The following is a 13,279-nucleotide window of genomic DNA, read 5'->3' as shown; positions in this document are numbered from 1 at the left end:
GATTTCAATGAAAACCAACCGTCGTTTTATTGTAAAAATTCGATATGAAAGAGTGCTGCTTTATGAATGAAGGTCAAATTCAAAATGATGATGACGGCTTCGATACGCTATCCCTATCCTTTATCACTTAGGGGACGATCAAATAAAAAAGAGAACCGCCATGATTCTGCATTATATTAAAGTATAAATGAACAAATGAGAATGGTTCTCTTACCCCCTCTCCTTTGAAATTACAATATTCACACTTTTTTTATGAATTCGTAGGTGACAAAGCGCCGACAGTGGGTGAATAAAGAAGAAACACAATTAGAAGAAAAAAAAAAAAAAAACCAGCGCGGTGTAAAAAAAAAAAAAAAAAGGGCAACTCATTAAGCATTTAGGATGCGTTTAAGGGGCTCTGTTCATAGAAAAAAAAAAAAAAAAAAAACCATAAGATATCCCCGATTTGACACGGCATAATTTACCGGCTTGACACAGGCAGCTTATGTTTGACCCTGAATATCTCTTATCTTTTGTCTCATTATTTAACCAAGAACAGCAGCCAAACAACCACTAAAAATCTCGATATCATGTGGTAGAGATAACTACGTGACTACGAATATAAGGTACCTTCTTGCCTTGTTTATGTCAAAACACGGATGTTAATAGGCCCAATTAACCGATGATAAAGATTCTTTTTTTTTAATTTAAAGGAAAAAAGTTTCACTTTTGAACCTAACTACGAGTCTGTTTTAGGTACTCGTCTTTTACTTTATATTACTATCTACACGTATATTTTTTTCTTTCTTTGCACCCTCTTTCCTACACAGAAAAAAAAAAAAAAAAAAAAAAAAACTTGTCGGTTAAAAGATCAAAAAAAAAAGACCTATTCCATCCCATAGAGTAGAACTTGAAGCGTGCTTTCATTTACGTAAGCATTCGCCACGTTCGCACCTCTCACTTTTTCCCAAGAGCAAAACAGTTGTTACTTTCTCATGTATCAAGAGGGATGATTCCTGTGTGGGCGACCTATAGGATGAAATCAAGTCTTCTAGAAGAAGATCTGGAAATAAAAAAATGAAACAGGTTCATTGTCTCGGATCGTTCTTTTTTTCATTTCCCGCCTTGCTCTCTTCTCCCTCTATAGCTCCCCGCAAATGCCTTAAACAGTATCCCATCCACTTGGGAAGCGTTAGATAAATAGGGTTTCAGATTCTTATTTTCCGTGCTGCGATCCCCTTTGCAAATGAAAGCATTTGACAAGAAGCGACTGCTTGTCTACTGGGATGCATGGACAAGGCAACGTCAACATGGAGTGGGCATTCAAAAAAGGTCAAGTCTATGTTTTCTCTGCCCATCAACAACCCAAAAAAAGTGTGCCATGTCTTCTTTGACAGACGCCAAATAAACAAAGTGTCACTTGTCAAATACGACCTTTTAAGAGTTGGTGAAATGATGTACCACCCTCATGGATTCTAGGCCATTGGTCAATTGTGTGTGTCCCTTTGTTTGGTGTCATTGAACCTGTGTGCAACACGAACCATTTTTTTTTTTTTTCAACAATGAGAAAAAGAACCTTTGTGGTTTATTGATGATTTTTTTTTAAAAAAAACAAAGGGAGAAGAAGAGAGAGGGAGGATATTAATAAATAGTATTTTTTTTTTAAAAGGTATGTAATGGAAACAATGGCGGGTAAACAAGATGATGTCTTTTTTTGAAAGGGAGAGTGGAAAGGGGTGTCAATGAAAGAGTTGGATGTGGACGAGCGGTAAAAAAAAAAAAAAGAGAGAGGTATGTACAAAAGGGAAACACTACAGAAAATAGTAAGTGGTGGTGGTGGTGAGATCAAACGTGTGTGTGTGTGCTTTAAAATAAAGAACTGCAAGAATTAAACATTAAATTAGAGGAAGCAGGATGAAGCATGGGAGATGAGAAAGTAGAGGATATAGAAGAGGCGGGAGAGGAAGTCACACTGGCACTAGGGGTGCTCAAGGGCGTCGTAGTCGAGTTGGAGAACAAAGAAGAGCTGAAAGAGGCCAATGTTTGATTCAATGCAGCCATATGAGAGTGTTCAATGTGATATTTTAGTCCGTTCAAGTTCTTGTATCGTTTACCACAATCACCAATCGTGCATTGATATGGTTTTGAAAGGATGCTATCACTGTCTTCTTCCATAAGATTACAATGGCCGTGTTGATTATGGTATTTCAATCCATTGGGATTCTTGTAAGCTTTATCACAACCATGCACAGGACATTTGTAAGGTTTATCGGCATTGGCATCCACATTAAAGACTATGAAGAAGAAGAAAAAAAAAAAAAAAAAGGGGAAATTTAGGGTGTGAAAAAGAGGGAAAAAAAAAAATAAATAAATAAATAAAATAGAAAACTTACTTGTGTTGGCAGAAGCTAATAAGGCACCTGCTTGAGCTAAAAGGTCTTCTTCAGTAAAAATGGGAGTAGGTAAATCACCATTCAAGGTAGCAATCTTTTTCGCAGCAGACTGAGTTAGCAGATCCAAGGCAGAAGGAGAAGAACCAGCGTATTGGCTGTAGGTTCTCTTTTTACCAGAGGCTGTGGATTTTTTATTTGTGTTTTGGGTTGTTTGTGGTTGCTGCTGCTGCTGTTGTTGTGGTTGTGGTTGTGATTGTGTTTGTGGTGGCTGCTGCTGCTGCTGCTGCTGCTGCTGCTGCTGCTCTTCGTTTGTTGAATGGCTTGTTTCCGAATCCTCTGTAGGACTTGTGCTGGTGGCACTATGACTACTAAAGCTACTTTGACTGCTGATACTGGATTGGCTGCCATGAAGTGAAGGTGTCAATGGTGAAACAGAAGTAGCTGTTGTGCAATTATAGAGATCAGAAAGGTAAGCAGCCGCCTTTTTCTTGATAGCGTCCAAATCACCAAGACTATCGACAACAGAAGAGGTGGTTGAACAATCATCCGCAATAGAACTCATGCTAGAAGCTTGAGAAGAAAGTGAGGAAAACGAGAGAGAAGGTGACCAGGCATCCGATTCATCGTCAAATAGGCTATTCTCATCTTCTTCTAAGCGAACATGACATTCTTCATAGTGCTGCAAAAGATCATGAAGATCGTTTAGAACAAGTCCACAACAAGCAAAATCACGACAAAATGAAGCCTCAAGATCTTTGGATTCAAAAGTATCTTTAATATCGTTCTGGGGTACACAAAGTTGAAAATCATATGTACTATTTGCGCGCGTTTTTTGTTATTTTTGAAGAGAGAGAGAAGAGCTTTTTAGAAAAAAAAAAACAAAAAAAAACAGGAAAGCTTAAAATAATATGGGAAATAGGAAAGAAAACTTACTCGAAATTGATATCTTGTTTAGGTACGTTAATTGTACTCATACGACGAACAGAGTTATATTCAACAGGAACGGGCATCTTTTTTTTTAATTTTATTCTAGACTTTGTTTCTCTCTTTTTTCTTTTTCTTCCTCTGATTTAGTACAAGAACGATTGATTGATTTTGCGTGAGTGGAGTGACTATAAGGGCCTTCCTTTTGGAGTGAAAATAAAGTATGAAGCGGGAAAAAAAAAAAAGAAAAAAAAAAAAGAGGAAATGCACCCAAGGGTAGACAAGAGAGAGTAGTATAAGAAGTTAGGAAGGAAGGAAAGTAGTCGATAATGAAGTTGACCTTTTTATATCAAAAAAAAAGCAAGTTTTTTTTTTTTTTTTTTCTATAATATGAAATCCCAGTTTGGTACCACCTTAAACAGAACAGCAAAAAAAAAAAAAAAAAAAAAAAGGATTTGTTTTTTAAACTTGCGACCGCTGAGACCAAAAAAAAACTTTAAAAGGAACTTTTCTTACTCCGTCTACTTTTTTTTTTACAACTGTCTGGCTTTTTTTTTGTCTTTTTGAACGGAATCAAATAAGCTACAAAATGGCCCACTTTGGTTGGTGGGTGGAAAAAAAAAAGAAAAAAAAAAAAAAAAGGACGACCTATGTCGTTTGAAGAGAAAGAGAACTGACAACATTTACATATCTACATCTTAACAATAAACAAGATCTTTATTTGTGTTGTCTTTATGAATTAGAATCATAATAATAATAATAATAATATTCGACTAAACAATGGTAACAAATTTCTTTTTAGAAATAAAATAAAGTTGGTTGAAAAGGAAGAAAGGGCTTCTTTTTTGGGTTGATTAGGGTAAGGGTAACACTATACTATATATATTGCCCTGGTAACCCTAATAAAACTCAAAAAAAAAATAAAAACCAACGACAGGCTTATATTTATTATATTTTGTCTGTCATGTCCGAGAAAGAAAATCAAAAAAAAAAAAAATGACACTAATCACCATGGTCTTGTCACTGTATCTCGTCAGTGAGCTCCTATTCCTATCCCGAAAGGTAAACATACATTTCTGAAATAAGTTATTTGTTAAACGCCCTTTGAATTAAAGGGACTCTATGTGGTTTTTTTATAACGTGTCTCTAACCCATCCTCTTTCATGACATCACTGAAGAAAGTCTATTCTATGTCAAGGGAAGGGGAAAAGGGGTCAGTGATAATGGCATGATTTTCTTTTTCATCACTCTCTCTCTCACACACACTCTCTCTCTGCACACCTTCATGAGAAACACTTCTTGAGTAGGCAGCTTCCTACCTCTGTACTATACCACCGAATATCCGAGGCTGGCAGTTACACCTGTCGTCTTTCCAACGATCGTACAACAGATCGAGTTTTATTTTTTTATAGAGAGCGCATTCTACCTTTTTGTGAGCGGCGTTTTTATTGCAGAATCCCCGTTTCCAGCCAAACAGAGACATCCCCTCCCTTTCCCAGTAAAAAAAAAAGAAAGAAAAGCTTAAACTTTTTCGAAAGAAATTGGAAAATCCTTCAATCAGATAAAGGACATCATCGAACCTCATAAACCCTTCCTTTCTTTAAGATTCCAGAATTTGACAGCACGGAGAGGGGGGGTGGGAGACGGATACTCGTCCGTTTCTAGCCAACAAGGAGAATGAAGGATAGCTCTCTTCCTTCCCCTTTTAACCGTCCATCTTGCCGAAACGAAATAGCTGTGATAGAAAACATTGGGATAGTTTTATGAAAGGAAAAGGGCCTTCACGAAAAAGACGATGGTCATTTTTTAGTCTGTTTTGCATCATGGGACAGACTTGACTTTTTTCGCATCCAAAAAGTGATCTAAAGATACGTTGGTCCACCCGCGCGCTTTCAGAGCGGTTGGAGTGGGAGTCAGTTGCCAAGTGATTCAAAATTGTATTTTTAAAGTTAATGCAACTTGACATAATATGTCATTTTTGAACATCACACAACAAAGAGACAGACACACACACACATGGATTACACATTAAGCCAAATAATGGCAATTAAGAATAAATAAGACCAGATGACTGGAGATCGGCATTACTGTATAAAGCAAATACAAGGACACTTTATCCTTCATTTTAACAATGGGAGGCCTTCCCAAAACGCGTAATGTGAAGTAAATTGGCGCCACTTTCTGTTCTTTTCACAGTGTATCTCACTTTTTGGTTTTTTTGGTTTTTTTCTTTTTTTTTTTTTGCACCATTGTAGTTGAAAAATCTCGATCATACCACCCAAACAATCATGATAAACACAGATTTTTGTTGTGCATGCAGATGAATCGTAGATTTGTTATATGTTGTCCAGACATCTCTGCCTAGCATGTATACCTCATGTCGTCCTTTTCTTTGTTTGTTTCAGAAAAAAAAAATAAGTACATCTGTTTTCTTTATGCCCCTTCTAACAAAATATGACATTTCCTTTACATAATTTTAATACATAACGTTGTACACTCGAAAGGCACACTAAACAAGTGCAACCCTTCCATGGTGAGGTAAAAAACTTGCTCCATGGTTCTTTTTCTTTTTTTCCCTTCTTCCTTTTTTTGGCTCTATCTCGCTTTTTAATGCAATCTTTTTTTTTTTTTTTTTTTGAATGGTATTATTACGATAAACTTTCTGAAACTGACTTTCCTTTTTAAGACCCACTTTTTTTTCGTTTAAAAGTCATCCACTTATCGAATAAAGAAGGCTCTATCAGAAAGAAGGAACGATAGTAATAAACTTAACCTTAAAGAGGGATGATGGAATCTATCAAAGAGAAAGGTTAAAATATACTTTTTTTTCTTTATTTTTTATTTTTTTTTTTCCATTTGACAAAGAAATGGGGGAAAAGAGGAAACCGGTAAAAGCGTGGAAAAAAAAAAAAAAAAAAAGAAAAAAAAAAAAACGTTTCTGGTGCTCTTTGCTCGCCTCTTCCCGAATGACTGTCACTGCGAATCATTGAAAAACTTGTTCTTTCTTTCACTCTTTGGTGTTTGTTGCATAATATAAATGTCTAATGTCGGATGCTGCTAAGGACGAATTAAGAGATCGCTATTTACAATTCTGGTTATTTGCCAGTCCATCGGCATCTGCTTGTACTTTCCACATGGGAAACGGATCAACCACAGCAACCATGGTCAAAGGAAAGTTACGTGCTACAGATAGCGAAAATAATCGTTTCAGAGTAGATCAGTTAGAAACACCTATGGGCGTTTATGACCGTGCCGTGTTACGAGGAAAAGATATTGACCTGATAGAAATCCCTCTCTGAGGAGAACCTCCCAGCCATCTCTCCGTAGGCCCCCACGCCAAAGGGTCCCCTCCCCCATGTGTGAATAAGCACTCCATGAGCAAAACGACTCGCATTGTATACCTTGATGAGAGGGAATGGCCATTTCTTTACATGAAACAAATGACGTCCATGCTACCCTCCCTTTTATTTATATCTCATATGACAATAAAGAGTACGTTCTCGTTGCAATCAAAAAGGGACAATGAGTCTCTTTCTTCTTGGGGTCTCAAAAAGGTGGAAACAGTGAGCGACTCACAAGGGGGAAAAAAAATAGTTTTCCCCCTGTCTCCCTGCAAAATGAGCTTTCCATTCTCAAACCTCCTCTTTTCAAGCTTTATCATAGAGAGAGGATGTCGCCTTGAAATAATTGTTACACAAACTTATTGACTGCCTTGGATAATATGGAGTTCTGTTGAACGTGTAACGTGGAACCCTGAAGACATTGTTGCACAAAATGCGATTCTCTCGCTTAGGATTGGACATTACATTCGTATGCGTTGCATGCTTGCGGGGTGAAAAAAGGTCCTTATCACCTTGGTGGATGGGCTGGCTTACTTGTCAGATTCCTCTCTTTTTTTTTGATTTTTTTCATTGTCCATGTTGATAAACTTCATTGTCACCGAAACAATGTCTAAAAAAAAAAAAAAAAAAAAAAAAGAAGAGTCGTCTTTTGAAAATCATAGAGAGCTATGGTATAGAACGATGGGTTATTATTTGTTTTTTCGAAAAAAAAAAAAACGGATGCCGGGCATTAAGAAGTATACATATGTATAGAGAGAGAGAGAGAGAGAGAGCATTAGACGGAAGGATTAGATTCAAAGGTAGTCATCAGATATAGAAAGGAACAAAGTTCCGTAGAGGGAATAGTTAAAAAAAAAAAAAAAATGCTTCCATAGTGAATGGAGCAAGACGGTTGTAGAAAAAAAGTACTTGTATTGTTTAGCTTGTGCACCAGGCAGTAAGTTTCGCAAGTTCCAAGGGCAAATCGATCAGATCACTCTTCTTTTTCTGCTCTATCTTGTGATGACGAGCAACCCTATTTAGATGAGGCTCTTCAAAGGAAAAGGCGGGTTTTTTATCCTCTGAAGCAGGAGTAGGTGTAGCAGCAGCCGTCTGTAGTAAAAAAAAAAAATGGTACAGAGAGTCAGTCAGGATCCATCGAGGGAGGGGGGGGAGGCGTTGTATCTTTCTTTGATCTACTTACGGAGATAGAATTGATAAAGTGCTTGAACTGGTATGTATTATTCTACATAAACAGCAGAGAAATAGTTGAGATAAACAGGAATGACCCATTCTTCTCCCATTCTTCTTACCCTCACAAAATCATTCAGATGGAGTGTCCAAGGTTCTTTGGTATTTTGTTCAATTGTACTGAAACTGGCCAGTGTCATCAAGCATTTCGCAATCAGTGTAAGGAGACGACCTACTTTTGTCGTAGGTTGATCTGGATGGATAAAAAAAAAACAGGTGAGAAAGACAGCCTTTCCATAAAGAAAAAGCCTATTCGCCTCTTACTCTGAACGAGTCCAAATTGCTTGGGAGAAATAATGGCTGGACAAATCCACCGTAGAAAGATAAAGCCGCTAACACAAGTATATTGTGCAATTTGATACTGTCGGCTTAATTTTCCATTGTGAAGGTCGAATTTCTTGATAATGGCTGTTTGTAAGTGATCAAACACTTGTCGTAATTCACTAAGGTGAAAAATCACGTCAGCTCTCTATCACACACACACACACACACTCTCTCTCTCTCTCTCTCTCATTCTCATAGCACAACCCACTCACATCGGGCATTTTGATTCTGCAGTTTGGATGCCTGTCCATACATCCTGTGCATCCTTGAATATCTCTGTACAATCTGCTAATGTCAGTTCCGTAGTGTTGGTCGATAAGCGAGACGTATCAAGCTATTACAAAACCGGAGGAGGGGGGAAAAAAAAAAAAAAAGTCAAACCGAGTACCTAGAAAAAAGCAACGAATCGTGACCATGGAGAATGCGCGTTGGAATACTTACTTCCACGGTTTGGCGGTATTGCTGACAAAGTCGTTGAAGAATGGGCTGAATAGCTTCCTCTAAAAAGTCTCTTCCGGTAGACTTTAAAAAGTTGTCAATCACTCTTGTAAAGAAAGAATTGCCTCTATAAAAAGCAAAAAAAAAACAAACAAATTCAATCATGTGCTGCTATCCGCGTGTGGAACGAATTCTATTTGATTCCATTCTATTCCATTCTTTCTTTCTTTCTGTGTATTTACCTAAAGAGAATATTCACATCGTCTGATCATCATTTGTGTAGAAAAAAAAAAAAGTAAAAAAAAAAAAAAAAAGAACCCCCCAAAGTGGCGTGAGTATATCCACTCTCTCGACAACATTTTTTTTTTCTCTCTTTTTTTACCAGAGGTCAAAGAAGCCACTTCAATGTCAATGAGGGATTTGATCCACGTCACAGAGTCTCCCATGCCTTCGTAGACCCTTAGCAAGTCCTTGGCTAACTGCTGGACATCCGTGGACTTTTTGGTCAGTTCGTACACCATCCTATGCTGTGGATCATAAAGATTTTTTGTCAAATCGTCCATCAAGGGACGGTAAGTCTGTAATGGAAACACCTGATATTCCTCCAACAAGGCACCGATGCGTAATTGGCCCACTATCGGTTGTTGATTATCTAACATCACATCGAACCACTCGTCTTGAATTCTTTTGGTTTGATTAATCAGTGTTGCTGGCACAAAGACAGACCCTGAATGGAACGAGAAAAGAAACAAAATCGATAGTTTACACCAACTTTTTTTTTTTTTTTTTTTCTTTTTTCCTTTCTTTCGAGATCTATTCAACGGAACCTACCATAAATAGCCTTCCGTGAACTGTGGGTGTTCTTTTCGCTTCTAGAATAAATGTTAATCACAATACCTTGTTCTATTTTAGGAATATCACTAAAAGGGAAAAAAAGTAAATGAGCGGAGGGGTTGCTTATAGCTGAATCAAAACATGTCCACCACTCTACCTGAATTGGAATTCTTCTCCCCAATACAATGTCGATGCTTTCTTCAAATAACCCGTCAACGCTCGCAATTGATGATCCACAACGACATCACAATAGAACTCGTTGGCAGTTTTAAGGTCTCTCCTGGAAGGCGAGGCTGTTGTCATGTGGCGGGCTTCCGTGATGCGTAGAGTGAGACTACACACACAATGTCCAGCAGTAGTACCAACTGCTGTCTGTCGAGATGCTTCTGTGGTATCACCGATGCAATTCTGTTTCAATCGAGTGAGCCATGCATCTCGCTCCATTTTACTGTTGGCCATCAAATGATAGATTTCGTTTGCTGATGGGCGGAGCGCGAGGCAATGTTTCAAGGAATCATTCGTATCAGGAAATGCGTAAATATCGCGTGAAGAAAGTCTAGACAAATGAATGGGTCGATGAAAATAAGAGGCACGTCCATCCTAAATTGCGTGATAATCCAACCCCCACCATAAGAAAGCAAAAAGAGATAGTTAGTTTTTTTGTTTTTTTTTAACTGATAAACCACAAAAAAAAAAAAAAAAAAAAGGTAGGATTGCTTTCTTTTCACGGGTTTTTACATTTTCTGTTTGTAAATGAAGCACATCATCGTTGAATAAAGAAATGTATAATGTTTGTAAATCCTCGTTTAAATAATGATCGGTGGATGAACAGATCGAATTGGCTATACAAGCTTCTACGAGATGCCAAAAAAGGAAATAAAAAAGATTCATTGTTGGTCAGCCCATTTTTTCAGGAACCAAATATTTTTTGTTCCCTTACTATATATTTTGAAAACGCCTGTCATCTCAGCAGTTTTAATTTGATCGTAGGGAGTTTCCGTCAAATTGCAACAATCAATAGGACACTCTGTCACAGGAATCGGATAACCCAGGACGAAATCCACTATTTCATTATTGTCGTTGGTCTTTCTTATGATCTCGTTACTATTTCTTCGCGTAAATTTGGTTGGACTTAATCTAAAATTTGTCTTGACAAAAAAAAAAAAAAAAAAAAAAAAAGAGTGAGAAAAAGATGATACACCATATGTTGATCAGATATCTTGAGTGTTTTCTTTTTTGTTTTACTGTGGAAAGTAGATCGAGACTTTTCTTCTTAAAGTTAGGTTCCATTTTCTGTTGTGAATGAATTTGCGTCGTTGTAGTCAAGGTGGGCTTTTTTGACGACAACAACGTCATCTAGTTGACATAATCGATCCGTTCAGACTAAATGAGCATTCTACACTGCTTACTTGGCTCAACTTACTGCAGAAGAAAGAGAAGAAATCCTTGTCGCTTCAAACGAAGAGCTTCTATTTGTCTTGACGGGAGGCGGCTGATTTAAGTTCCAAGATTTCAATGCTTGAACCCAATGGAAAAAATCAATGGCTGTTTCTGCTTGAAGCGTCACGCTGTAATGAGATCAGAAAAGTTAATAAAAGGGAAAAGAAAGGAATGAAAAAGGAAACGGACAAAAGAAAGCCAGATCAGTTCTTGAAAAAAGAAAACAAAAAAAAAAAAAACCAAGAAAAAAGATATAGGAGAATTGCGCGAGAAAAGAAAGAGGTAGAGAAAAAAAAAAAAAAAAAAAAAAAAAGGCGGCAAGTAATTAACTTACATTTGAAAGGGTTCTTGACAAACAATCTGCAAAACAAAATCGCTTTTTTCTGCCTCTTTTATATTCATACTGGCCGTCTTGAGATTGGCTATGATAATTGAAGTCTATTGTAGCCTATTAGCAATCACTATAGTGAAAATAACAGCATCCATATCACCGTTGCATTTTTTGTCAAGCTTACTACTGCATCATAGTACTGTCTTAGAAACCCATCTTCTTTAGAAATGAAAAAGTAATGTCTTTTTTTTTTTCAGCTTTTTTAGAAGCGATGATCAGCTTATATGTCAAAATCACTTTCAAGTCGTACCTTTCCCAACCTTCTTCCCTGTGCATTTGCTGTTCTTTCATCATCATTTCCGCTTTGTCACATTTAGTAGACCGCTTCAAGTATAAGTAACCTCTCGTCGTCATCTGAGAGCAGCCGATAGGTATGAAAGAGTTTGCCACTTTTGGTATCAGATGCAAAGGACCCAAGTTGTTGTTGTTGTTATCGTTATTTTGCTAATCATAGAAAAGCGTCGTTATGCGTATACATATGTGCATATATACATAGATTATATGTATATATGTATATGTGTGTGTGCGTGAAATAGGGAGTGTTAGTGACCATGAGACAAATAACAAATGCCCACCTCCTCGACGCCTGCCGTGCGTCCCCAAATCTATTACCATCAATTTTGACTTGCTCTTAAAAGCAAATAATGGATTTGGCATTGACGTACGGGCTTTTGTAAATTGTTGACCATCATGGACAGATTGATATGCTCTTAAACTGTCATAGTACGTAGCAAGTTTCTCTTGAATGTAAAATGAAATTTTATCGTTATTCATCTACGAATAAGCAATTAGAAAAGAAAATGCATCAAAACCAAGACACGATCAAAAGGCGGATGAATGGGTTTGGGTTACCTTTCGAAAATCATTCATGGAGCAGTACCCTGCCAGACTGGATAGGGAAGATTGCGAGTTCTTTGCCAAGCTGTTCAAACTAACTTTACTACAATTGGTAGACCCGCCATAAGTAGACGCACCCGATCTCACAGTCATCGCTTCAGATGCCATCGTCGTTTTGTGTAGAGTGTCATTCACTTCCGTTGTTACTTTATCCAAAGCCAACAAGTTCATCAGCTTCATCGACTTTAGTCCCGCAAACAGTGGTAGTAGCTACATGATGCGTTAGAAAAGGGTGATAAGCATATACCTTCATGGTAAGTCAGCGCCATCACAAACAAAAATATATCATCCTACTTACTTGCTCCGTCACCAACTCTTTTGTTGAATGGACTAGCATGGTCATAGTCTCTATGTATTCAAGGAAAGTCTTGCATAAAACCTTTTTCGATACATAAAGTGTGAGACTTAGATCCTAAAACAGATTCAACTTCGTTAAAAACCTCTTTCGATTCCTTAGTATTGTATGCTTGTGCAAGTAGTTTACATCGAGTCGCTTATGCCCATTTTGTGAATTCTTCAGCTTTCGTATCAATGTGCAATAGACGCTGAGTGTCTCGGTATACTTTGTTCTCGCTGTCGTCATGTCTTTCTTATATTTCTATCCGTGTAAATTGTACATAGTGTCAACATTTGATTTAGCATGATCCCCTAGCTTATATAGGTTCTTACTGTTAATGTTCCTTTGATTTCTCCGCTATGTCTTCTCAATAACGCTGCCATATCGAAAGAAAAAGAAAAAGTTATCATCATCCATCTCTTCTTCCACATTGTTTGAACTTGGGTTTTCCCTACATACATAGGATAGTTGAAAATGAAGCTTCCTTCTCCACGGCGTCTTCTATGTTTGCTGGACTTTTGGTGTCATCTACCGTTGCAGTCCATAGTGGACCGTTACATTCGTCGACCTTTTGATTGAGAAACGTTTCGGCCATGATCGTTTTTGTATGGTCATATAAAAAACCGATAGATTTACTGTAGGCTAAAATAGGAGGAGGCTTATGAATATCAACCCACATTGTAAGTTTTTTTTTTTTTTTTTTTTTTTTTTTCTTTCTCTCTCTCTTATCCCATATACAAACTCTACCGAG

General features: G+C 37.4%; 4 protein-coding genes across 4 annotated transcripts; 1 reads left to right on the top strand and 3 right to left on the bottom strand.

Moving 5' to 3' along the window:
- Nucleotides 1-1,983: 1,983 nt before the first annotated feature.
- On the bottom strand, nt 1,984-3,382 carry BDF20DRAFT_803488 (uncharacterized protein; the record flags this gene model as incomplete). The annotated part of the gene is made up of 5 exons (XM_053076441.1): nt 1,984-2,273; nt 2,373-2,552; nt 2,766-2,929; nt 2,981-3,187; nt 3,306-3,382. Coding segments are annotated over 5 exons (918 nt in total), but the record flags the coding sequence as incomplete, so codon positions are not given.
- Nucleotides 3,383-4,136: 754 nt separating this feature from the next.
- BDF20DRAFT_498329 (uncharacterized protein) lies at nt 4,137-4,958 on the top strand. The gene is made up of 4 exons (XM_053075606.1): nt 4,137-4,358; nt 4,475-4,509; nt 4,604-4,794; nt 4,902-4,958. Exons 1-4 carry the CDS (start codon nt 4,293-4,295, stop codon nt 4,913-4,915), a joined length of 306 nt encoding a protein of 101 aa, XP_052936293.1. The 5' UTR covers nt 4,137-4,292; the 3' UTR covers nt 4,916-4,958.
- A 2,868-nt stretch (nt 4,959-7,826) lies between these two features.
- BDF20DRAFT_869057 (Rho GTPase activation protein) lies at nt 7,827-9,436 on the bottom strand. The gene is made up of 6 exons (XM_053080972.1): nt 9,012-9,436; nt 8,872-8,893; nt 8,633-8,756; nt 8,404-8,525; nt 7,948-8,310; nt 7,827-7,850 (listed from the first exon to the last, which is right to left on the bottom strand). The coding sequence occupies exons 1-5, from the start codon at nt 9,286-9,288 to the stop codon at nt 8,040-8,042; spliced, it is 816 nt and encodes a 271-aa protein (XP_052936292.1). The 5' UTR covers nt 9,289-9,436; the 3' UTR covers nt 7,827-7,850; nt 7,948-8,039.
- On the bottom strand, nt 9,408-11,113 carry BDF20DRAFT_869050 (uncharacterized protein). The gene is made up of 5 exons (XM_053080971.1): nt 10,887-11,113; nt 10,709-10,819; nt 10,404-10,611; nt 10,202-10,317; nt 9,408-10,063 (listed from the first exon to the last, which is right to left on the bottom strand). The coding sequence occupies exons 2-5, from the start codon at nt 10,817-10,819 to the stop codon at nt 9,617-9,619; spliced, it is 882 nt and encodes a 293-aa protein (XP_052936291.1). The 5' UTR covers nt 10,887-11,113; the 3' UTR covers nt 9,408-9,616.
- Nucleotides 11,114-13,279: the final 2,166 nt, after the last annotated feature.

Source organism: Mycotypha africana, assembly GCF_025528875.1.
Source record: "Mycotypha africana strain NRRL 2978 chromosome Unknown BDF20scaffold_5, whole genome shotgun sequence".
Lineage (NCBI taxonomy): Eukaryota > Fungi > Mucoromycota > Mucoromycetes > Mucorales > Mycotyphaceae > Mycotypha > Mycotypha africana.
The sequence above is the reverse complement of the archived record's forward strand: the minus strand, read 5'-3'. Positions and strand labels throughout refer to the sequence as shown.

Coding starts and splice junctions, on each gene's coding strand:
- BDF20DRAFT_498329 (XM_053075606.1), top strand. CDS start 4,293: ATGACACTAATCACCATGGTCTTGTCACTGTATCTCGTCAGTGAGCTC. Junction 4,359..4,474: donor TCCTATTCCTATCCCGAAAG/GTAAACATACAT, acceptor ACATCACTGAAG/AAAGTCTATTCTATGTCAAG. Junction 4,510..4,603: donor TCAAGGGAAGGGGAAAAGGG/GTCAGTGATAAT, acceptor CTTCTTGAGTAG/GCAGCTTCCTACCTCTGTAC.
- BDF20DRAFT_869050 (XM_053080971.1), bottom strand. CDS start 10,819: ATGACGTTGTTGTCGTCAAAAAAGCCCACCTTGACTACAACGACGCAA. Junction 10,612..10,708: donor GTCTCGATCTACTTTCCACA/GTAAAACAAAAA, acceptor TTTTTTGTCAAG/ACAAATTTTAGATTAAGTCC. Junction 10,064..10,201: donor TTCATTTACAAACAGAAAAT/GTAAAAACCCGT, acceptor CACGCAATTTAG/GATGGACGTGCCTCTTATTT.
- BDF20DRAFT_869057 (XM_053080972.1), bottom strand. CDS start 9,288: ATGTTAGATAATCAACAACCGATAGTGGGCCAATTACGCATCGGTGCC. Junction 8,894..9,011: donor AGTGGCTTCTTTGACCTCTG/GTAAAAAAAGAG, acceptor AATGATGATCAG/ACGATGTGAATATTCTCTTT. Junction 8,757..8,871: donor GATGTGAATATTCTCTTTAG/GTAAATACACAG, acceptor TGCTTTTTATAG/AGGCAATTCTTTCTTTACAA.